The sequence below is a fragment of the Oncorhynchus kisutch genome, linkage group LG1 (genome assembly GCF_002021735.2).
Source record: "Oncorhynchus kisutch isolate 150728-3 linkage group LG1, Okis_V2, whole genome shotgun sequence".
NCBI classification, from domain to species: Eukaryota; Metazoa; Chordata; class Actinopteri; order Salmoniformes; family Salmonidae; genus Oncorhynchus; species Oncorhynchus kisutch.
In genome coordinates this window covers 42,688,730-42,714,211 of record NC_034174.2, presented here as the reverse complement: position 1 = coordinate 42,714,211, position 25,482 = coordinate 42,688,730, and the positions used below count along the sequence as shown (strand labels likewise).

The 25,482-nt window shown below is 41.6% G+C and overlaps 1 protein-coding gene across 1 annotated transcript in view; it reads right to left on the bottom strand.

Annotated features, from left to right (window-relative positions):
• Window positions 1-13,908, bottom strand: part of camk1a (calcium/calmodulin-dependent protein kinase Ia) — a 62,521-nt gene extending 48,613 nt beyond the window's left edge. Inside the window, exons 1-2 of the mRNA XM_020486573.2 lie at window positions 13,718-13,908; window positions 8,054-8,183 (exon numbers count right to left, since the gene is read on the bottom strand). Of these exons, the coding sequence (XP_020342162.1) occupies window positions 8,054-8,145 (92 nt within the window). The 5' untranslated portion in view covers window positions 8,146-8,183; window positions 13,718-13,908. The remainder of the gene's footprint in view (window positions 1-8,053; window positions 8,184-13,717) is intronic.
• Window positions 13,909-25,482: the final 11,574 nt, after the last annotated feature.

Below are 25,482 nucleotides of genomic sequence, written 5' to 3'. Positions count from 1 at the left end.
ATCACTCAGTTATGCCGACAGGGCAAGACTCATGACAATAAACGTCAACCTGCGTTTCACCTCCATGTATGAAGTGCATTAAACTTGAACAATTAACAACTCCTGGAAGGCCCCTCCCTTTGCACGACCAATGTGTACAGTATTTGACATGATAGATTATTCTGAGGCGAGGAGTTTAAACACTGAGCACGGTTACATGCACACAATAATACAATTATTGTGGATAGTCAGATTAATATACAGTGGGGCAAAAAATGATTTAGTCAGCCACCAATTGTGCAAGTTCTCCCACTTAAAAAGATGAAAGAGGCCTGTAATTTTCATCATAGGTACACTGCAACTATGACAGACAAAATGAGAAGAAGAAAAAATCCAGAAAATCACATTGTAGGATTTTATGAATTTATTTGCAAAATATGGTGCTAAACCTGTTTAAATATAAGTTTGGACATATAAAGTTTGTGATAACTATTTCTAAGATGCATACTTAAAGTTTTTCCGAAGCCACTTCACTCGCACATAAGAGGGAGGTTTGCGCTACCGGTGCTGGCATATACACAGATCATATACACCACTGAAATGCAGATTAAGAAAACCAAGTGTTTTAATTGGTGTATGCTTACTTCTATTTTGACCTTACGCCGATTAAGATAAACAGAGTAAGGTGTTTACATGACTATTGCCATACTCAGCCTACTGTCATAATCAGTTTTTAATATTGCAGTATTAGTGTGCATGTAAACATACTCACTGTGAATCCCAGAGAACACCCACTGGGCACAAACTGGTTGAATCAATATTATTTAAAAATGTAATTTGTCAATGTATTGTGACGTGGAACCTATGTGAAAAATACATCGGATTTGAAAAAAATTATCCAAACTGTTGTTTTGAGGGTGGCATTTCAAACACAGGATTATGCCATCATTGTAACCCATTTTCAACAAAGACAAACCTTGTATAAAATGTTGAATTTGTATCTTTGAAACAATGTTATATCCACTATCAGAAAAAAAAACTACTGGCTGGCAGCACTTATTCCTGGAGAGTTGATCCATCTAAAGCTATTAATTTGGTCTCCCATCCAGGGATTTAACCAAGCCCAGCTTAGTTTTGATATTTGTCACTGAGTACTAGCAATCTGCAACTGTGAGAATGATTATTGAGAGATCTCTTAACTAAATATATTCACTGTCGCTATCAAAGTCATTCAAAAGGGTCAGTTTAACAGAGCATATTACATGTGACCATACTCTATCACTTATATCAACAATGATACTATTTAGGCCTATATAGCATTTGCAAAGTCATCAAGAGATTTTGTTTCAATTCAACCCAGGGTTCAACTAAAAAGAGACAATACATGCCTAGGGTTTCAAGCTTTGTTTGGTTTCAAATTTCATCTTCAAGTTAATGATTAATATGTTGGATTCAACTATTCTCAACCAAAAATCTAAGGTAAATAATAGGTCTAAATCAAATATTATTTAAAGTGCATTTAAAGTTGAAACAGATTGTCCTGTTCTTTAACTTAGATTTTTGGATGTGTCACGCCTGCTCCCGCTCTACCTCCCTGGCGCCTTCGTGCGCCAGGTTCCCCAGCATTACGCACTCCTGCCACCGTCAGTAAACACACCTGCCTTTCCCCGTCACTCGCATCAGCGATTACTGGACTCACCTAGACTCAATCACCTCTGTCATTACCTCCCCTATATCTGTCTGGTTCCCCACTGCAGTATTACTTGTCATATGTCCTTGTTTACCCGTGTGCTAACGCTGTTCCTGTTTTGTTGCCTGTCTGTTCCGTATTAAATGTCAACTCCCCGTACCTGCCTCTCATCTCCAGCGTTGGTCCTTACAGGTTGAGCTGGAGACGTTAATCCAACATATCAATATATTATTTTGTAGACAAACTGGATATTGAATTGTGTTTGGTTGTCACCGCAACCAAACATTAACATTTGAAGGAGATATATCTTCTGCTTGGACAGTTCCGTCTGTGCCGCAGACTTAGTCTGGCTTTAAATCCTATTTAGTCTAGAAATTTAGAATTGATATGTTGGATTCAAATCTCCATCTCAACGAACAATCTAAGGTAAAGAATAGGAGTAAATCAAACATTATAGTTTGATTAGATTTAGTCTTAAAATTAGATTGTTGGTTGAGAGACATGTGAATCCAACATAAAAAATATATACATTTGTAGACAAACTGGAATTAAAGTCAGTAGCACAAAAGATACATCTCCTTAATGTTGATATATGGTTGCGTTGACAACCAAACAACTTTTGTAATGTAGTAAATAGTCAACATTTAAGGCTCTTAACAAATTAATGTCGCAGTATTTATTCAATCGTAAAATGAGCAGCACATCCATGGACACATTTTGAGGTTAGCCTACAGTAACTATACATGTCTTCCTATGTAATCATAGAAAATGCGCATGTTCAACATAGCATGCAAAGGCTGCAGGTCTGTGGAGATCTTCACAATTGCTAAAACAATCTGTGCAGGATCTCGAACATCATTGATATCTTGCACTATGAACTTTTAATCTAAATCTCAACTTCAGTCCCGGGTCATTTGGTTGTGCTATTAGATGAAACAGTGATTACACATTAAATTGTTGTATAAATACAAAATATCTGACATTGTATTCCCATTTCAACTTTGTGTTTTTTAAGTGGTTGAAAAATGCAGTGATAACATTTAGATGACAACTAAACCAAAAATCGGACTGTTTTTTCATCGGAATTTGGTTGTGCTTTTCGATGGTTGAATGCAGTGATAACACATTGGGAATTCAACACATTTCTGGCTGTCTTTTTGAGTGGGTGAATCAAAGGTTGAAATCTCATTGAACAACGTCTCAACCAAATATGACCCATATTTCCACATTGAAATGACGTGATGTGCCCAGTGGGCAGAGTTTGGTTTATAAAAGAAACAGTAGTTTACAATGTAACATGCTATTCTTCCTAACACTTAGTACCTGGGTATGGTAGCCATGTGTTTAGAGCATTAGGCCAGTAACCGAAAGGTTTCCGGATCAAAACCCGAGCTGACAAGGTCAAAATCTGTCATTCTGAGCAAGGCAGTTAACCCACTGTTCCCCGTGGATGTTAATTAAGGCAGCTCCCTGCACCTCTCTGATTCAGAGGGGTTGGTTTAAAACGCAAGACACATTTCAGTAAAAGGAATTCAATTGTACAACTGACTAGGTATGTCATTTTCTTATTAACACACTATGATTCAATACGGTGCTCTGGTCTGGTCCTAGTCACATAACAACACTACCACATCTTCCCACTGCCTGAGTGTGTTTCAAACAAAGAGCAATTCATTACATTAAACTCACCATCCATTCCACAGAAACTTGTTTTGTCACATTTGTGTCCTACTCAAGACCAGGAAAATACATAGATATAATACATTTTTTCACAATGTTCAACAAACAAACAGTCATCATCAGATATGATCAGGCATAATTCCATGCCACTTACAGTGCATTCGGAAAGTATTCAGACCCCTTGACTATTTCCACATGTTGTTGTCTTGGTTGTGAGCTTAGGGCCGTTGTCCAGTTGGAAGGTGAACCTTCACCCCAGTCTGAGGTCCTGAGTGCTCTGGAGCAGGTTTTCATCAAGGATCCCTCTGTCCTTTGCTCCGCTAATCTTTGACTCGATCCTGACTAGGCTCCCTGTCCCTGCTACTGAAAAACATCCCCACAGCATGATGCTGCCACCACCATGCTTCACGGTGGGGATGGTGCCAGGTTTCCTCCAGAAGTGACGCTTGGCATTCAGGCCAAAGAGTTCAATCTTGGTTTCATCAGACCAGAGAAACTTGTTTCTCATGGTCTGAGAGTCTTTAGGTGCCTTTTGGCAAACTCCAATCTGGCTGTCATGTGCCACTTTACCATAAAGCACTGATTGGTGGAGTGCTGCAGAGATGGGAGAACCTTCTAGAAGGACAACCATCTCCACAGAGGAACTCTAGAGCTTTGTCAGTGACCATCAGGCTTGGTCAGGGAGGTAAGAACCTATCCCCACCAATTGCTCAGTTTGGCCGGGCGGCCAGCTCTAGGAAGAGTCTTGGTGGTTCCAAACTTCTTCCATTTAAGAACGATGGCGACCACTGTGTTCTTGAGGAGTTTAAATGCTGCAGAAATGTGTTACCCTTCCCCAGATCTATGCATTGACACAATCCTGTCTCGGAGCTCTACGGACAATTCCTTCGACCTCATGGCTTGGTTCTTTCTCTGACATGCACTGTCAACTGTGGGACCTTATATATACAGCTGTGCGCCTTTCCAAATCATATCCAATCAATTGAATATACCACTGATTGTAGAAACATCTCAAGTATGTTCAATGGAAACAGGATGCACCTGAGCTCAATTTCAATTCTCATAGCAAAGGGTCTGAATACTTATGTAAATAAGGTATTGCTATTTTTTTTATTGTACATTTGCAAAAATGTCTAAAACCGGCCTTGTCATTATGGTCATACATTTTAGAATAAAGCTGTAATGTAACAAAATGTGTAAAAAAAAATCAAGGGGTCTGAATACTTTCCAAAGGCACTGTACATAGTGACATACTGTATTTCAAAAATCAAATAAAAACAACATCCACTGAATGATAATTTGTTTTATAGATCCAGATGTTATCAACCCCACATGTCCACAAGGACAGTTTGTACAACAGCCGGGTCCTAACACAAGAGGAATGTCAGGATTAAACCATAAAACCCGAATACAATATTTCCTAATTAATTAATTAACTCCATACCCTGAATTCCTGGATAAACTGAATTCAGTAATCTCTCTGGGAGCGTAAGGAGCTTTCCGTCAACACATACAGTGGGATTATATTTTGCTCTCTGCCAGGTCTCACTGGGAACACTGACAACAGGGAGGGAAGATTGGTTACGAGGTTTTCATTGGAACAAGGCGATGCTACCCTCCTGGTTATTCACTCCTTAAATCCTGCTTATATAAGACTTTTAAAAAAATAATATCTCAATATTTTGTCAGACTCCACATTACTGTATTGAATTATCTATCCAATGTTATTGGAAAAAAAGATAAACATCATGTGATGATCCTAGGCTTCATATGTGCTTCAAAGTTTGAACCATTACAATGTCTACTGAGAAATGTTTTATAAATGTGAAATTTAAAAATTAAACAATGCATAACAACGTTTTCTCTGTCTGATCACAAACACATTGACAGAAGAGCAATGGTCTGAATAAGACCGCATAAGACAGTGACCGTAATGCCGCAGTCAGACCATCTTGCCTTTAGCATCTGAGAGACCATCCTTATAATGACTATATCCGAGGGGCGGATCTGCCCACGTCGCCTTATATCTACCCACTATACCCAAAGGATAGAGTACATTGCATTCTACCCCAAGCAGAGACATGCTAAGGTACACATACGCACTGTGGGAAGGCAAACAAGGATACATTTTTAAGTACAAATTCTAAATTTAACTACTCAAGGACATAAGGGAGTTCTCCTTCTTCATTATAGGATCGCTATGGTTCTCCTTCTCAGAACATCCAAGCCGTGCTACAGAAAAAGGCCAAAATATGTTGAAAAATGTTGGCCCCATGATCACATCCAAGTGTGTGTTATTACCGCGAATGACATCCATGTCACCCTTGCAAAAAAGAGGATTCGAACCTCAAGGGTGTTTTCTGGTGAAATGAAATGTATTCTTCTCACCCTGTTTTTCATTGGCTCCTTTTTTCATTTCCCCCTCTTTGCTCCTCTCATGAGCTGCTGTTACTGGGCCATTTGTCCTGGCTGCTCTATGCTCTGTTCTCACTGAGACACTATAAATAAATACAATGATGGCCAAGAACACCAATCTCTCTGGAACGTTAAACATACTATACTTCTCCTTGCACATCTCTCTCCCAGCATTGAGAGTTATATACAGTGAGGTCCGGAATTATTGGACCCCTTTATGAAGATAAGCAAAAAACTGCATAAAATGAACAATTGTTATTTTATATTAATACAATTCCTCAGAAAAATAGATTTTGTTTAACAAGTAATATTTTTTTTTAAAGGATAGGAGTAAGAATATTTGATCCGTTGTTTTCAAGCACCCTCCCCTTGCGAGGATAACGACACGGAGCTGTTTTCTAAAATGTTTTATGAGGTTGGAGATTCTTTCCAGATCCTAGATAATTAGGGCCCTATAAAATCTGCGTTGGAGAATGAGGACGGAATCCAGGAATCTAGACATGAAATGGAATTCAACAACATACTTTTTTAATTTAAAAAAAAAAAAAATTTATTCGTAGAAAAATCAACTAAATGTATTGAATTTATTAGAAAATGCATTCATCTGCCCAAGTTTAACATAAAAAATGCATAAAAAGCCTCAGTGATTCATATTTTACTTCAACTTTCTGAAGAGGCAAAGTCACAGGAATCAAATAATCTAATAAAATTTCATGTCACCTGCACCAAATACAAATGCTTGTTTACAAGCCCTTAACCAACAATGCAGTTTTAAGAAAATAGAGTTAATAAAACATTTACAAATAGTCCGGCTGGCCATTTGATTTAAATGTTCAGCAGTCTTATTGCTTGGGGTTAGAAGCTGTTAATGAGCCTTTCGGTCCTAGACTTGGCACTCCAGTACCTCTTGCCGTGTGGTAGCAGAGAGAACCGTCTATGACTTGGATGACTGGAGTCTTTGACAATTTTTGGGGCCTTCCTCTGACACTGCGTGCGCACGCATTTGTCTACCACTTTGTGTTGCCGTTAGTGATAATACTAATGTAATGGCAAACTTCTTCTGGTAGATGGAAAGGCTTTCCCAAAAACCTCAATTAAATGTTAACTACAAAGTAGCCTATGCCTAATTGGCAGAATGATATAATGATTATTTACATCAATCCAGCCTTTTGTTTTGCAACTCTGCAATCACATGAGTGCTACAGAAACATTGCTAACTAATCAACAGTCCCTTGCTGGTGTGCAGTTGAACTAGGGTAAATATACCCAAAATTCAAAATTTCTAATTTTTCCCAGACCCCAAAAGGGGTCTTCTGGTGTAGTTTAAGCATTGTTGTGGGCTTATAACATCCACTCTTGTTTGTTTTTCCTATTAAGAAAGTATGATTTTGAGATTGAAAAACAGAAACCTGGAAAAACTAAAACAAAAAAATGGAGAGGCAAAAAATAACCAAAAATAACCATATTGATATCCTTAGTCTGTGGTTATGGACTTGATGTGTGCTTGGGGTTATTTTCTTGCATGAAGATTCACTTGCATTCAAGTTTCAGCCTCCTGGCAGAGGCAACCAGTTTTTTTGGCTAAAATGTCCTGGTACTTGGTACCAACGGAAGCAATATAGCCCCACAATATCAAAGATCCACCACCATATTTTACAGTAGGGATGAGGTATTTTCTGCATTTGAATTGTTCTTTCAAAAGGCCATTGGTCCTGGGGTGCAACGGCATCATGAACATCACCAAGTACCAGGACATTTTAGCCAAAAACCTGGTTGCCTCTGCTGGGAGGCTGAAACTTGGCTGCAAGTGAATCTTCCAGCAAGACAACATCCCAAGCGCACATTTACAAAGAAATGTGTTAATTGACCACAAAATCAACATTTAGCAATGACCATCTCATTCTCCGGACATGAACCCCATTGAAAACCAGTGGTTTGAATTGAAGAAGGCAGACGAAGGATATCAAGGATCTGGAAAGATTCTGTATAGAGGAATGGTCTAAGATCCCTCCCAATGTGTTCTCCAGTCTCATAGAAAAAGGCTCAATGTCATTCTCCACTAATTTTGACCCCTATTTTGGAGGGATTTTTGATATTACTTGTTAAACCAAATCTATTTCTCTGAGCAATTGTATTAGTATACATTTTTCCATTTCTTTAGAATACAATATATCTCAGTATTTGTATCATTTTTTATTTTTATACAGTCATTTTTTTGCTCATCTTTATCAAGGGATCCCATCATTCCGGACCCCACTGTAGCTATAACAGTGGTGTCAGAACACTTACGTTCCCAGAATTTCTTTGAAGTCGTAGTTCTCTTTGATGTCTGACGTCTTCTTTTTCCATCCATTCCCGTCCTCTAGATCTCCAAGGGGCATCCTATCCTAAACTGTCAATCCGATCGGCCAAGGGAGAACTGTGGAGGAATAAAGTGGTGGACAGTCAGGCAGAAAGCGTAGCATCACCATTTCCTAGCTCACATTTCTCAGGCAAAAAGTAAATCCACCTTCAAGGAAAAACTAAAGAACATCTAATGCAATCAACCATATGACTGGACAGATACTAAACCCAGAGAGCATTCACTGAATGTTAAATATACTACCGGTCGGGTATTTTAATTATCTGCAATGTCTACTTGGAAATGTCTTAATGTAAATTGTAATTGTTTGTAATGTCTATTTAGTTCTGTGTTGGACCCCAGGAAGATTAGCCGATGTTATGCATGGCGTCAGCTAATGGGGATCCTAATCAAATTCAAAGTTAGACAGAAAAACCTGCTCACTGGAAAAGACACACACAAATAAGGAATAGGATGCCATTTGGGAAGCAGACATGGTGCTAAACTAGATGTATGGATCAATATTGGAGATTTAAAGCACTTTCCAATGCCGTCTCCCTTTAGTATGTAATTCATTACAACTCAAAGGACATTTCAAATCGATAAATTACCAGAGTAAAGAGTGATCACCACTTGAGATTGTGTATTTACCACAAGGCTAAGAGAAGGAAAGAGAGCGAGAAATGTGGTTATAGTTTCTGTATACAGTATATTATACGAAACAAAAATATAAATGCAAGATTATTTTTATTTATTTAACTAGACAAGTCAGTTAAGAACAAATCTTATTTACGATGACTGCCTAGAAACAGTGGGTTAACTGCTTTGTTCAGGGGCAGAACGACATTTTTTACATTGTAAGCTAGGGGATTCAATCTAACAACCTTTTGGTTACTGGCCCAGGAACATTTTCAAAGATTTTACTGAGTTACAGTTCATAAGGAAAATCAATCAATTTAAATAAATTCATTAGGCCCTAATCTATGGATTTCACATGACTGGGCACGGGCGCAGCCCAGCCAATCAGAGGGCTTTATTACAGACATAAATACTCCTCAGTTTCATCAGCTTTTCGGGTGACTGGTCTGGAGGTCGTGGGCTGGCGTGCTTACAAGTGATCTGCGGTTGTGAGGCCGGTTGGACGTACTGACAAATTCTCTAAAATGACGTTGGAGGCGGCTTATGGTGGAGAAATTAACATTCAATTCCCTGGCAACCGCTCTGGTGGACATTCCTGCAGTCTGCATGCAAATTGCATCTTCCCTCAAAACTTCAGACATCTGTGGCATTGTGTTGTGTGACAAAACTACACATTTTAGTAACCTTTTATTGTCCCCAGCACAAGGTGCACCTGTGTAGCGATCGTGCTGTTTAATCAGCTTCTTGATATGCCACACCTGCCAGGTGGATGGATTATTGTGGCAAAGGAGAAATGCTAACTAACAGGGATGTAAACAAATTTGTGCACAACATTTTTGAGAAATACGCTTTTCCTGCAAATGGAACATATTTTTACATTTTTGTTCAATATATATATCACGGATGGGCAACTGGCAGCCCGCGGTCCTACCCATTTCATAAATAGATAGTCAAAATCGTATGTCCTAGGTTGCAAAAATATAGAGTTCCAAACTGCCTCTGGGAGCAACGTCAGCAATAGAACTGTTTGTCGGGAGCTTCAAGAAATGGGTTTCCATGGCCAAGCAGCCGCACGCACACAAGCTTAAGATCACCATGCGCATTGCCAAGTGTCGGCTGGAGTGGTGTAAAGCTCGCCACCATTGGACTCTGGAGCAGTGGAAACGTGTTCTGTGGAGTGATGAATCATGCTTCACCATCTGGCAGTCCGATGGATGAATCTGGGTTTGGCGGATGCCAGAAGAACGCTACCTGCCACAACGCATAGTCCAAACTGTAAAGTTTGGTGGAGGAGGGATAATGTCTGAGGGTGTTTTTCATGGTTTAGATGAGGCCCCTTAGTTCCAGTGAATGGAAATATTAACGCTACAGCATACAATGGCATTCTAGAAAATTCTATGGTCCCAACTTTGTGGCAACAGTTTGGGGAAGGCTCTTACCTGTTTCAACATGACAATGCCCCCATGCACAAAGCGAGGTCCAAACAGAAATGGTTTGTCGAGATAGGTGTGGAAGATCTTGACTGGCCTGCACAGAGCCCTGACCTTAACCCCATCGAACACCTTTGGGATGAAATGGAATACCGAATGCGAGCCAGGCCTAAACATCAGGGCATAAACTCACTAATGCACTAATGGAAGCAAGTTCCTGCAGCAATGTTCCAACATCTGGTGGAAAGCCTTCCCAGAAGAGTGGAACCTATTATAGCAGTGGGACCAACTCCATAATATTGTCCATGATTTTGGAATGAGATGTTCGATGAGCAAGCGTTCACATACTTTGTCATGTAGTGTGTGTGTATATTGTTTAACACTTTTTTGGTTACTACATGATTCCATATATTATATATATAGATATATATATATATATGTGTGTGTGTGTGTGCGCGCATTCGGAAAGTATTCACACCCCTTCCCTTTTTCCACAATTTGTTACGTTACAGCCTTATTCTGAAATTGATTAAATAAAAAAATGGTCCTCCTCAATCTACGTACAATACCCCATAATGACAATGTGAAAACAGGTTTTTAGACATTTTAGCAAATATACCAGGAATTAAAAACAGAAATACCTTATTTATATAAGTATTCAGAACCTTTGCAATGAGACTCGAAATTGAGCTCAGGTGCATCCTGTTTACATTGATCATCCTTGAGATGTTTCTACAACTTGATTGGAGTCCACCTGTGGTAAGTTCAATTGATTGTACATGATTTGGAAAGGCACACAGCTGTCGATATAAGGTCCCACAGTTGACAGTGCATGTTAGAGCAAAAACCAAGCCATGAGGTTGAAGGAATTAGCCGCAGGGCTCCATGACAGGATTATGTCGAGGCACAGATCTTGGGAAGGGTAGCAAACATTTCTGCAGCAATGAAGGTCCCCAAGAACAAAGCGGCCTCCATCATTTTTCAATGGAAGAAGTTTGGAACCACCAAGACTCTTCCTAGAGCTGGCCAAAATGAGCAATCAGGGGAGAAGGGCCTTGGTCAGGGAGGTGACCAAGAACCTGATGGTCACTGACAGAGCTCCTCTGTGGAGATGGGGGAAACTTCCAGAAGGACAACCATCTCTGCAGCATTCCACCAATCAGGCCTTTATGGTAAAGTGGCTAGACGGAAGCCACTCCTCAGTAAAAGGCACATGACAGCCAGCTTGGAGTTTGCTAAATGGCACCTGAAGGACTCAGACCATGAGAAACAAGATTCTCTGGTCTGATGAAACCTGAATGCCAAGCGTCACATCTGTAGGAAACCTGGCACCATCCCTACAGTGAAGCATGGTGGTGGCAGCATCATGCTGTGGGGATGGTTTTCAGCAGCATGGACTGGGAGACTAGTCAGGATAGAGGGAAAGATGAATGGAGAAAAGTATAGAGATCCTTGATGAAAACCTGCTCCAGAGCGTCAAGGACCTCAGACTGGGGCAAACGACCCTAAGCACACAGCCAAGACAAAGCAGTAGTGGCTTTGGGTCAAGTCTCTGAATGTCCTTGAGTGGCCCAGCCAGAGCCCACACTTGAACCCGATCTCATCTCTGGAGAAACCTGAAAAAAGCTGTGCAGTGAAGCTCCCCATCCAACCTGACAGAGCTTGAGAGGATCTGCAGAGAAGAATGGGAGAAACTCCCCAAATACAGGTGTGTCACGCTTGTAGTGTCATACCCAAGAACACTTGAGGCTGTAATCGCTGCCAAAGGTGCTTCAACAAAGTACTGATAAAGGGTCTGAATACTTATGTAAATTAGATATGTATTTTATTTTTAATACCTTTGCAACAAAAAAAAAACTGTTTTTGCTTTGTCATTATGGGGTATTGTGTGTCGATTGATGAGGGAAAAAAACATTCATACATTTTAGAATAAGGCTGTAACGTAACAGTCAAGGGGTCTGAATATTTTGAATGCACTGTATATGAACTGAACAAAAATATAAAACACAACATGCAACAATTTCACTTATCTTCAGATAATATTGTTCAACATCCAAGAGTCAACACTGGAATCTTTTGTTTTATTTATTTTACCTTTATTTAACCAGGCAAGTCAGTTAAGAACAAATTCTTATTTTCAATGACGGCCTAGGAACAGTGGGTTAACTGCCTGTTCAAGGGCAGAACGACAGATTTTGTACCTTGTCAGCTCGGGGATTTGAACTTGCAACCTTTCGGTTACTAGTCCAATGCTCTAACCACTAGGCTACACTGCTGATGGATGAAATCATTTTTTAAGTGCAGGAGACATTGGCAGGCAGTAGGCTCAAGTAGTCCCATCCACCATAATTAGGATGGGATGTTTAATTTCGTGAAGTGTATAACTAGGAGATTTAGCAGTACAGTTTTTATTAATTTCACACACTTTGACTGTAGATTGTAATGAGGTGAAAAGAAGTTGAATAAGGCAAAGGTCAAACATACTTGTTTAGGGAGATTTCTCTGGACCCTAACATCTGTTGTACACCTGCAACCTCTCCATAACTGTCTTTCATGCCAACCTATCGAGAACTGATGATGACCATTACCCTATTGGCAAAGTCCTAGCGTGTAGCACAGTGCAGTAGTCACATGGAAACGTGTGGCAGTCCTGGACATTATTGCTTTATGCATGAATAGTAGTATAGTATTGCATCTTTCAAAGAGTAGGGAAAGCCATAGGATTACAGCAGAATGTCACCATTAACACAGGAAATATGCAATATCTTGTTCCATAGCCTCAGTTCTTCTAGCTTTATTCGATTTCCAACAGTACAAGACTTGAAATGTAAGAAGAAATAGATCTGATATAGAAAATAATAGAATGGGGCTGCATTTACACAGGCAGACCAATTCTGCCCTTTTTTTCACTAATTGGTCTTTTGACCAACCTGATCAGCTCTGAAGAATATTGGATGTGAAAAAAATCGCATGTAAAAAAAAGCTCTGAAAAATAACTGATATGAAAGATCTGATGTAAATTAGTGAAACAAAGATCAGAATTGGACTTCCTGTGTAAACGCAGCCAAGTACTTACTTCAGTGTCAATTATGTGAGAAACTGGCAGGTTTTCATAGGCACGATTAGGCTATCAATGACAACGGTAGGCCTACAATAGCGAACAGGTTAAGAAATGTAAAATATTATCATATAGACTAATCTGTCAAACACAGGTAGCCTACAAGTATAGCGCACATCAATAGGCGATGGTTGGAATCAAAATACAAGGTGTATGGGTGTACATAAACATTCTGAATGTTCAAGGGTAGGCTATAGTCCAGCGAGAGTATAAAACGGCTATAGTCATAGATGGATATGCTTTGTAGGCTAAGGTAGTACGTAGAAGACATTGCAAAATCGAACATGCGCCAGTTGGATAGACAGGCTATAGAATAGTCTACTGCGACATTATTAGCCTACCCGAGGACACACAAAAAAAACGCTATGTGTAAAATGTGGTTAGCCTATGTTTTATTTTGCGTCCAAATTCAATGCAAATCTTACCTGAATGCGCAAAGCTCAAGAATCCCTTCTCCCTCTCAATGGGCTGTTTGGCTCTATGCGCAGCGCTATATCAGTTGAGGCTGCTGGTCTCGCGCCTGACGTCAAAGAAGGGTATTGGCTTCACAGCTCAGGAAATCAAACAGCCCTAAATCAACCACAGCTAAAAAGTAGCCTACTGGACTTACTTAACCATTGTGTGGTGTTCATGTTTTTGTTATCCACCCAATGTTCGCGGGTCTGTTTAACCCACAGCATTATTGGGTTTTTAAAACAATACAGCCATAACAATTTATGTAAAAATACTTAATACTTATATGTTGACTTATATCAATTACAAGCAATATAGACAGCATACATGGTTATTATTTTCCAGATCACATTTATCAATAAAATCACTATTCGTTTTTTAAAATATAAATAATAATTAAGACATGGGTGGAATAAATCATGTTAATATTGAACAAATATAAATGAAACAAGGTTTTCATCACTATTGATGTTTATTGCTTTGAACTGAACAAATTGGAAGGACACATTTTACATACAGTATTTTATGGAAACGATAAATGAGCCCTATTGAACACAAATTAATGCGGGTCTACACACCACATGAGGGACAGAGATTTACTATGTGTGTTGCAAATGTATTTCTTAGACTTTATGCATGTGCACTGTGTCTTCCTGTCCTTCTTGGGCCCACACACATCGCAGTGTGTCACGCCCTGGTCTTAGTATTTTGTGTTTTCTATATTTATTTGGTCTGGCCAGGGTGTGACATGGGTTTATTTTGTGTTGTGTTTATGGATGGGGGTTTTTCGTAGGTTTTGGGATTGTGGCTTAGTGGGGCGTTCTAGCAAAGTCTATGGTTGCCTGAGGCGGTTCTCAATCAGAGGCAGGTGATTCTCGTTGTCTCTGATTGGGAACCATATTTAGGCAGCCATATTCTTTGAGTGTTTTGTGGGTGATTGTTCCTGTCTTTGTGTTAGTTGTCACAAGAGAGGCTGTATAGGTTTTCACGTTCCGTTTGTTGTTTTTGTATTGTCGTGTTTATTTCGTCATTAAACATGTATCGTATTAATCACGCTGCATTTTGGTCCGACTCTCTTTTGAGGAGGAAAACCGTAACACGGTGCTTCTTCTTGTTGCTACAGGCTGCAATCTAGAATGATGAAAACACTTAGTTCAGGAATTTTACTAACATCTCACTCACATATATAGTTACAGCAGGCCAAGGTAGGAGAGTCAGACACACACACATGCAACAACATCACTCACACTTCCGGAGTTGTTGGTTCTGTGGGTCGGATGGATGGGCGGATGGGGCACCAGCATCCTCCTCCTGAATCCTCCTCACAATGGCTGCAGAAGCTGGTGTCCTTGGGATATGTTGCCTCCTCTGGATTTTAGGTCCTACCAATGCCTTGCCCAGATCCTTGAGAAAGAGCCGTCTCCTCTGGAGCTTCCTTCTGTTCCAATCTGGGTTCAACACCATCCAGATGACAAACGCGTTGCAGGGCGAGATGTCCAAGATGTTGAAGAATATTACAAGTGGCCAGCGTACGGTTCTTCTTTTGCAGCTGTAGCCAGTCACCAGCGTGTCTAAATTGTCCACCCCTCCTATTGTGACATTGTAATCCATTATGATTTCTGTTTTGTGATGTTCCTGGCCACAAATTTCCCCATCCCTATGCAGCGTACTCATGAGTACCACATTTTTGCCTTTCTTTGGCACATAGGACACTAGGGACGTGTCGGCCGTGAACATAAACTTAGAGGAATTGATAGGCCTGTTCCGTGTATTCAACAGCTGAGGTTGGAGCTCTGGCTTGTTTTTTTGTACTGTTCCTACCATCGTCAGCTTCCTGTTGAGGAGCTTCTGTCCCAGCTTCTGCAAAGTAAAAAAGTTATCGCATGTGATGTTGTGGCCACGTAGTCCCTCTGTCACGTCCAGGACAAACCGCATCCCTTGGTTCTTCTCTGGGGCTCCTATCTGGCTTCCCAGTATCCACTTGTAAGTTCCACACATATGATGAAGCAGCATCACAGGCAGCCCATATCTTGATTCCATATTTTGCGGGTTTAGATGCTATGTACTGCCTGAAGGGGCAGCAGCCCCTAAATGGCATAAGTTGCTCATCAACAGTAATGTTGGGCCCAGGGTTGTAAAACAGGGGAAGACGGTCCACCCACTGACCTGACTGCAGCTAGCTTGTCTCTCTGCCGCCGAGCTGGTCTGGTGTCTCGGTTATTGAAGAGGATAATCCTGGAAATAATGTGGAAGTTTTCCAAAGACATTGTTGCACAGAAAAGTTATCTGACCGTTTCTGCATCCCACAGGGATTCTGTGGATTCCCCATTGGATCTGAAAACACCAGCAAGAATAAGAACCCCAAAGTATGCATGTAAATGAGTTTGGTCCATCTCCTTCCAAAAACACACCTTTCCTCCAAATTAGTGCAGTCCAGAGTGTTTTTGTGAATGGTGTCTGGGATGAACAGTTCAAAAGAAGACTTTATGTCCTGTACGTGAGTATCAGCATCGGACATGGTATCATTCTTATCACATTGACAGCCATGCGGGGTGGCTCATTCCGTGGGCAATAAGACCATTCAATTTCACAATATTTTGACATTCATATTTCTCCTCCTTCAGGCTGCTGACGGGCTGTTCCTGGGGCTGGCTGCTGACTGGCTGGTCCTTGGTCTGGCTGAGGGTCAATCTCATCCTCTTCTTCCAACTCACTGCCGGACTCAGAATTGACGGAGACATGATCCTCATATTCTGAATATTCTTCATCTTCCAAAGTGGAAGATGCTCCTACCACACCTTTTCTCTCTGCAAACATTATTTCTAAGGACCTCTGAGCAGAGATTATTTTGACCATACTGATAATGTATTGTAATAACTCTGTGCAGGTTCCTGCAATACATTGTGTAGTTACACACTCTACAAAGGGTAAAGAGTGTGATAAAAGCAGGAGACAGCACCAAAAACCTGTCTGTATCCCTGCCTATTTTGAAACAGCAGGCCCAGGGAGGAGGAAGACAGAGTGAAGGCACACAGCAAACTTTTTTCATTTTTACTTGTTTTCACCTACACACACACACTTTTCCACACTTTTATTACCCCCAGGTCCAGTGGACCCAAACACCACATATGCAATATAAATGTGTATGTGTTCTTTTACATGTTCTTCACAGAAAATGAGCTAAGGCCAATGAGTCTCAGGTTGAAAAAAATATTCATTATATAATTTTTCTTTCAATATATATTGAAAATGGGTCCCAAAGACACAAACACCTCACAAGGGTTGAATCAATATAGCCTGGCACCAAGAGCCTGGCATGCAGGTTTTAAAGCTACCGGTAGTTTACCAAAAGTAGCGGAATCTTCTGTCATTTCATAATTAACAGGTATCTATGGTAACTTCGGTGATATACACTTGAATAACATTTATTTTATTATATAACAGGCCTGATATATAGGCTAGTATTACTTTTTTATATCCGTGTCCATGAGTTTCTAGTAGATATACCATATGGTTCAAAAGAAAATATCCTAACTAATGAAAAAAGCTCATCTAATCAACAGCAATGACATTTTTTTTCACAATTGCCACCAATAGTGGCACCAAAACATTTACAAAAGACATATAGACATAGTAAAAAAAAATGTATAAAAAAGATTTATAAAGGATATTTCATGATGAAACCCTCATTATACAGTGGGGAGAACAACTATTTGATGACCTGCAAAATCGGCAGTGTTTCCTACTTACAAAGCATGTAGAGGTCTGGAATTTTTATCATAGGTACACTTCAACTGTGAGAGACGGAATCTAAAAAAAAATCCAGAAAATCACATTGTATGATTTGTAAGTAATTTATTTGCATTTTATTGCATGACATAAGTATTTGATACATCAGAAAAGCATAACTTAATATTTGGTACAGAAACCTTTGTTTGCAATTACAGAGATCATACATTTCCTGTAGTTCTTGACCAGGTTTGCACACACTGCAGCAGGGATTTTGGCCCACTCCTCCATACAGACCTTCTCCAGATCCCTCAGGTTTCGGGGCTGTCGCTGGGAAATACTGACTTTCAGCTCCCTCCAAAGATGTTCTATTGGGTTCAGGTCTGGAGACTGGCTAGGCCACTCCAGGACCTTGAGGTACTTCTTACGGAGCCACTCCTTAGTTGCCCTGGCTGTGTGTTTCGGGTTGTTGTCATGCTGGAAAACCCAGCCACGACCCATCTTCAATGCTCTTACCGAGGGATGGAGGTTGTTGGCCAAGATCTCGCGATACATGGCCCCATCCATCCTCCCCTCAATACGGTGCAGTCATCCTGTCCCCTTTGCAGAAAAGCATCCCCAAAGAATTGTTTCCACCTCCATGCTTCACGGTTGGGATGGTGTTCTTGGGGTTGTACTCATCCTTCTTCTTCCTCCAAACACGGCGAATGGAGTTTAGACCAAAAAGCTATATTTTTGTCTCATCAGACCACATGACCTTCTCCCATTCCTCCTCTGGATCATCCAGATGGTCATTGGCAAACTTCAGATGGGCCTGGACATGCGCTGGCTTGAGCAGGGGGACCTTGCGTGCGCTGCAGGATTTTAATCCATGACGGCATAGTGTGTTACTAATGGTTTTCTTTGACGCTGTGGTCACAGCTCTCTTCAGGTCATTGACCAGGTCCTGCCGTGTAGTTCTGGGCTGATCCATCACCTTCCTCATGATCATTGATGCCCCATGAGGTGAGATCTTGCATGGAGCCCCAGACCGAGGGTGATTGACCGTCATCTTGAACTTCTTCCATTTTCTAATAATTGCGCCAACAGTTGTTGCCTTCTCACCAAGCTGCTTGCCTATTGTCCTGTAGCCCATCCCAGCCTTGTGCAGGTCTACAATTGTATCCCTGATGCCCTTACACCCTCTCTGGTCTTGGCCATTGTGGAGAGGTTGGAGTCTGTTTGATTGAGTGTGTGGACAGGTGTCTTTTATACAGGTAACAAGTTCAAACAGGTGCAGTTAATACAGGTAATGAGTGGAGAACAGGAGGGCTTCTTAAAGAAAAACTAACAGGTCTGTGAGAGCCGGAATTCTTACTGGTTGGTAGGTGATCAAATACTTATGTCATGCAATAAAATGCAAATGAATTACTTAAAAATCATAATATGTAATTTTCTGGATTTTTGTTTTAGATTCCGTCTCTCACAGTTGAAGTGTACCTATGATAAAAAATTACAGACCTTTACATGCTTTGTAAGTAGGAAAACCTGCAAAACCGGCAGTGTATCAAATACTTGTTCTCCCCACTGTATATATAAAGGATATTTAATTATGAAACCCTCATATTAAAAACAAATGGCCTTCACTAGGTTGATTGTTTATTTTTAAGAGAATGTTTTTACAGATTTGTCATTCTTATTTTTATTTTAAAAAATCATCTTATCTTACATGTGATAAGGCCACACAGAAGGCCATAGTAATTACAGACCCATGTGATAATCGGAAGTACCCAAAAAGGCCACTAGATATCATCTTATTAAATTCCCCAAAGAACTTGAATGCTACCAAAATTCTAGTAGTTTCCTGGTAAACATAGAATGTTTCCAGTAATGTGCCCTCTCTTTGCAACCCTACTGGAAAGAATTGTAGCCTAATTCTTAATGATAATAGCTTAACACACACCATGACGCTGTTATTATAAATTATTATTGAGGGTGCAATTCCAGAATCCACACAATTCCATTCCAATGAATGAAATACAATCATAATTGCATGAGATTTAATTTCAGAATGTTAAAACAAATTCATTTTGATTCTGAGAACTCTACATATGTAATTTGAGCCAGTTTGCTCCACCAGGAAAATAATCCTGCAGCAACAGATTTTACCGAGTTACAGTTCATATAAGGAAATCAATCCATTTAAATAAATTATTTAGTCCCTAATCCAGTGTTTCCCAACCCTGGTCCTCGAATACCCCCAACAGTACAGCTTTATTGTAACCCTGGACACGCACACCTGATTCAACTTGTCAACTCATCATCAAGCCCTCAATGAGTTGAATGAGGCATGTTTGTCAAGGGCTACAACACAAATGTGTACTATTGGGGGTACTCGAGGACTAGGGTTGGGAAACACTGCCCTAATCTATGGATTCCACATGACTGGGAATACAGATATCCAGTCAGTATCTGACCAACAGATGCAACAGAGCATCCCAAACTTGCTCAATGGGTGACATGTCCGATGTGTATGCAGGCCAAGGAAGAACTGGGACATTTTCAGCTATCAGGAATTGTGTACAGATCCTTGAGAGGTGAGACATGGTGCATTATCATACTGAAACATAAGGTGATGGCAGTGGATGAATGGCACAACAATGGGCCTCAGGAACTCGTCCACAGTATCTCTATGCAATAAAAATTCCATAGATAAAATGCAATTGTGTTCGTTGTCTGTAGCTTATGCCTACCCATACGATAACCCTACCACCACGGGGCACTCGGTTCACAACGTTGACATCAGCAAACCACTCGCCAACACAATGTCATACACGCCATCTGCCTAGTACAGTTGGGATTCATCTGTGAAGAGCACACTTCTCCAGTGTGCCAGTGTCCATTGAAGGTGAGCATTTGCCCCCTGAAGTCGGTTACAACGTGGTCTGTGGTTGTGAGGCCGATGCTGGAGGCAGCTTATGGTAGAGAAATTAGCATTCAATTAGCAGCTTATGGTAGAGAAATTAGCATTCAATTAGCAACAGCTATGGTGGACATTACTGTAGTCAGAATGCCAATTGCATGCACCCTCAACATGAGACAACTGTGGCATTGTGTTGTGTGACAAAACTGCACATTTCATCTCATGAAACATGGGACCAACACTTTACATGCGTAGCTATTTGTTCTTTATCAAAAAACAGAACAGACAGATGTTAGACAATTTACTTTCTCCAGTTTTCGATACTACTGTCCATTCTTGACATGCTGCTTGATTCGAACTCATCATCCACTTCCACCATGTTTCCCATTCACCGTTAGATAGAAACACTCAACCACCATAACAGGGATATTTTTACAGACATTTGATTTGTAAGTCCAATGTCACCTTCTTCTTTGATGAGGTGTAACAGCGGTTGGCAGCCAATAAATGTTGCATTACCGCCACCTACTAGACTGGAGTACAACTCCCTTATACTTTGCTTGAAATAAATGAACAAATATCCTACCATCTAACACAACACTCACAAAAAATGTAATAATAAATAAATAAATAAAAAATAACACCACCCTACTCCGCTATTTCAATCTATTTAGTCCTATCTCATGCCAACAACCTGAAAGGATGAGACCACCACTTAACACACCCTGTATCTCTTTTGATGTCATACTCTTTTGATGTCGCACACCCAAATACCCCTCTGCAGCTGCCACCACAACCTACACAAACGTATGTTCCATCCCTGCAGTATAGTTGATAACCATTGCTATACACGTTAAAAATCAAATTTTACTGAAACATATCACTTGTTGGCCTATCCCCCTGTACTGGTACAGATCTCCTACTCACAACACTCCTCTCAGGACCCCTCTCACTTGACCCATCTTCCTCTATTTTCTTCACTGCCTCAGCATATGACAACCTTTGCACTACTCCAACCCTGGAACCTCAACCTGCTTCTCTTGCATGGAACATTTCTGATCCCCAGCCTTAAGGGGACCTCGTAACATACCACGACTTTCCCCAATGCTACACATTCCTTTGTCTCATGGTCTTCCGCACACCCAGGAACCTCCCCCCTACACACTGTTGCCACATGCCCATAAGCTTGACACCTATAACAACGTAATGTATTCAGCACAAAAGCTCAGTGGAAACATATTTATTCAAACATCACTTTGTCAGGCAAAGAGTCAACAGAGTCTTCTGTTTCACCACTCACACCACCCTGTCTGTGTCGCACCAAACAACAAGCATCACAAACCCAAGGAATATTCCCCTTCAGTTGGTCAATTTTTACATTAACTGCTACCCTAGTAATCACTCCTTTCAATGGAACCCTTTTCTTGAGAGCAAAACAATCCAATCTAATTTATTTATATAGCCCTTCGTACATCAGCTGATATCTCAAAGTGCTGTACAGAAACCCAGCCTAAAACCCCAAACAGCAAGCAATGCAGGTGTAGAAGCACGGTGGCTAGGAAAAACTCCCTAGAAAGGCCAAAACCTAGGAAGAAACCTAGAGAGGAACCATGCTATGAGGGGTGGCCAGTCCTCTTCTGGCTGTGCCGGGTGGAGATTATAACAGATCATGGCCAAGATGTTCAAATGTTCATAAATGACCAGCATGGTCAAATAATAATAATCACAGGCAGAACAGTTGAAACTGGAGCAGCAGCACGGCCAGGTGGACTAGGGACAGCAAGGAGTCATCATGCCAGGTAGTCCTGAGGCTTGGTCCTAGGGCTCAGGTCCTCAGAGAGAGAGAATTAGAGAGAGCATACTTAAATTCACACAGGACACCGGATAAGACAGGAGAAGTACTCCAGATATAACAAACTGACCCTAGCCCCCCGACACAAACTACTGCAGTATAAATACTAGAGGCTGAGACAGGGGGGGTCAGGAGACACTGTGGCCCCATCCGATGATACCGCCGGACAGGGCCAAACAGGAAGGATATAACTCCACCCACTTTGCCAAAGCACAGCCCCCACACCACTAGAGGGATATCTTCAACCACCAACTTACCATCCTGAGACAAGGCCAGGTAGGGCCCACAAAGATCTCCGCCACGGCACAACCCAGGGGGGGGTGCCAACCCAGACAGGAAGATCACATCAGTGACTCAACCCACTCAAGTGACGGCATGAAAGAGCACCAGTAAGCCAGTGACTCAGCCCCTGTAATAGGGTTAGAGGCAGAGAATCCCATTGGAAAGAGGGGAACCGGCCAGGCAGAGACAGCAAGGGCGGTTCGTTGCTCCAGAGCCTTTCCGTTCATCTTCACACTCCTGACCCACTGAAGAGATGAGTCTTCAGTAAAGACTTAAAGGTTGAGACTGAGTTTGCGTCTCTCACATGGGTAGGCAGACCATTCCATAAAAATGGAGCTCTATAGGAGAAAGCCCTGCCTCCAGCTGTTTGCTTAGAAATTCTACCGACAATTAGGAGGCCTGCATCTTGTGACCGTAGCGTACGTGTAGGTATGTACGGCAGTAACAAATCAGAGAGATAGGTAGGAGAAAGCCCATGTAATGCTTTGTAGGTTAGCAGTAAAACATTGAAATCAGCCCTTGCCTTGACAGGAAGCCAGTGTAGGGAGGCTAGCACTGGAGTAATATGATCACATTTTTTGGTTCTAGTCAGGATTCTAGCAGCCGTATTTAGCACTAACTGAAGTTTATTTAGTGCTTTTTCCGGGTAGCCGGAAAGTAGAGCATTGCAGTAGTCTAACCTAGAAATAACAAAAGCATGGATACATTTTTCTGCATCATTTTTGGACAGAAAGTTCCTGATTTTTGCAATGTTACGTAGATGGAAAAAAGCTGTCCTTGAAACAGTCTTAATATGTTCGTCAAAAGAGAGATCAGGGTCCGAATTCACATTTCTTGCCCCTATTAGTTTAGCGAAGATCACCTTCTCCCTCTGACCAGCAGAAACACAAACAATTATCACAAGACCACTTTTGGTTAACTTCACCGATTCCACAGCACCCAACTCTGTTTTCATCCACACTGAAACCACAAACGGATCAGCCAAAAGGCAAGGGTCCACTTTAAAAAAAAAAAAAGGTCACTCCTGTCACAGGCTCATCTTTATCCTAACCCTTGGTGCAAGCCTCGGGCTCCGAGAAATTCATCACACCTACCACCTCCGATACTTCGCCTTCATTCTTCCTCCTGTCTTTAGTTCTCTGAGCGTACACTTTCTACCATTCAACTTGAACAAACCATTTCACTTTTCCCCGCCATTTTTAACATACTCAAGCTCACCCTCTTCCTCTCTCGCTCTTAGATCTCCTCCGCCTCTTTCTCCCTCCATTCTTCCTCGTATCCCAAGTGTGTGTGTATATATATATACACTGCTCAAAAAAATAAAGGGAACACTTAAACAACACAATGTAACTCCAAGTCAATCACACTTCTGTGAAATCAAACTGTCCACTTAGGAAGCAACACTGAATGACAATAAATTTCACATGCTGTTGTGCAAATGGAATAGACAACAGGTGGAAATTATAGGAAATTAGCAAGACACCCCCAATAAAGGAGTGGTTCTGCAGGTGGTGACCACAGACCACTTCTCAGTTCCTATGCTTCCTGGCTGATGTTTTGGTCACTTCTGAATGCTGGCGGTGCTTTCACTCTAGTGGTAGCATGAGACGGAGTCTACAACCCACACAAGTGACTCAGGTAGTGCAGCTCATCCAGGATGGCACATCAATGCGAGCTGTGGCAAGAAGGTTTGCTGTGTCTGTCAGCGTAGTGTCCAGAGCATGGAGGCGCTACCAGGAGACAGGCCAGTACATCAGGAGACGTGGAGGCCGTAGGAGGGCAACAACCCAGCAGCAGGACCGCTACCTCCGCCTTTGTGCAAGGAGGAGCAGGAGGAGCACTGCCAGAGCCCTGCAAAATGACCTCCAGCAGGCCACAAATGTGCATGTGTCTGCTCAAATGGTCAGAAACAGGCTCCATAAGGGTGGTATGAGGGCCCGACGTCCACAGGTGGGGGTTGTGCTTACAGCCCAACACTGTGCAGGATGTTTGGCATTTGCCAGAGAACACCAAGATTGGCAAATTCGCCACTGGCGCCCTGTGCTCTTCACAGATGAAAGCAGGTACACACTGAGAACATGTGACAGACGTGACAGAGTCTGGAGACGCCGTGGAGAACGTTCTGCTGCCTGCAACATCCTCCAGCATGACCGGTTTGGTGGTGGGTCAGTCATGGTGTGGGGTGGCATTTCTTTGGGGGGCCTCCATGTGCTCGCAGGAGGTAGCCTGACTGCCATTAGGTACCGAGATGAGATCCTCAGACCCCTTGTGAGACCATATGCTGGTGCGGTTGGCCCTGGGTTCCTCCTAATGCAAGACAATGCTAGACCTCATGTGGCTGGCGTGTGTCAGCAGTTCCTGCAAGAGGAAGGCATTGATGCTATGGACTGGCCCGCCCGTTCCCCAGACCTGAATCCAATTGAGCACATCTGGGAAATCATGTCTCGCTCCATCCACAGACTGTCCAGGAGTTGGCGGATGCTTTAGTCCAGGTCTGGGAGGAGATCCCTCAGGAGACCATCCGCCACCTCATCAGGAGCATGCCCAGGCGTTGTAGGGAGTTCATACAGGCACGTGGAGGTCACACACACTACTGAGCCTCATTTTGACTTGGATCAGCCTGTAGTGTGGTTTTCCACTTTCATTTTGAGTGTGACTCCAAATCCAGACCACCATGGGTTGATAAATTTGATTTCCATTGATAATTTTTGTGTGATTTTGTTGTCAGCACATTCAACTACGTAAAGAAAAAAGTATTTAATAAGAATATTTCATTAATTCAGATCTAGGATGTGTTATTTTAGTGTTCCCTTTATTTTTTTGAGCAGTGTATATACATGCTAATGCTGCACTTGTCCTGACATACATCGTGTTCTTCCCTTCTCAAGGGACGCCATTTAACCGGCTGTCACAATCTCCGAACAATCAGCACGAACGCGCTCGGGATGTAGCGCTCAACAGTGCATCCCACT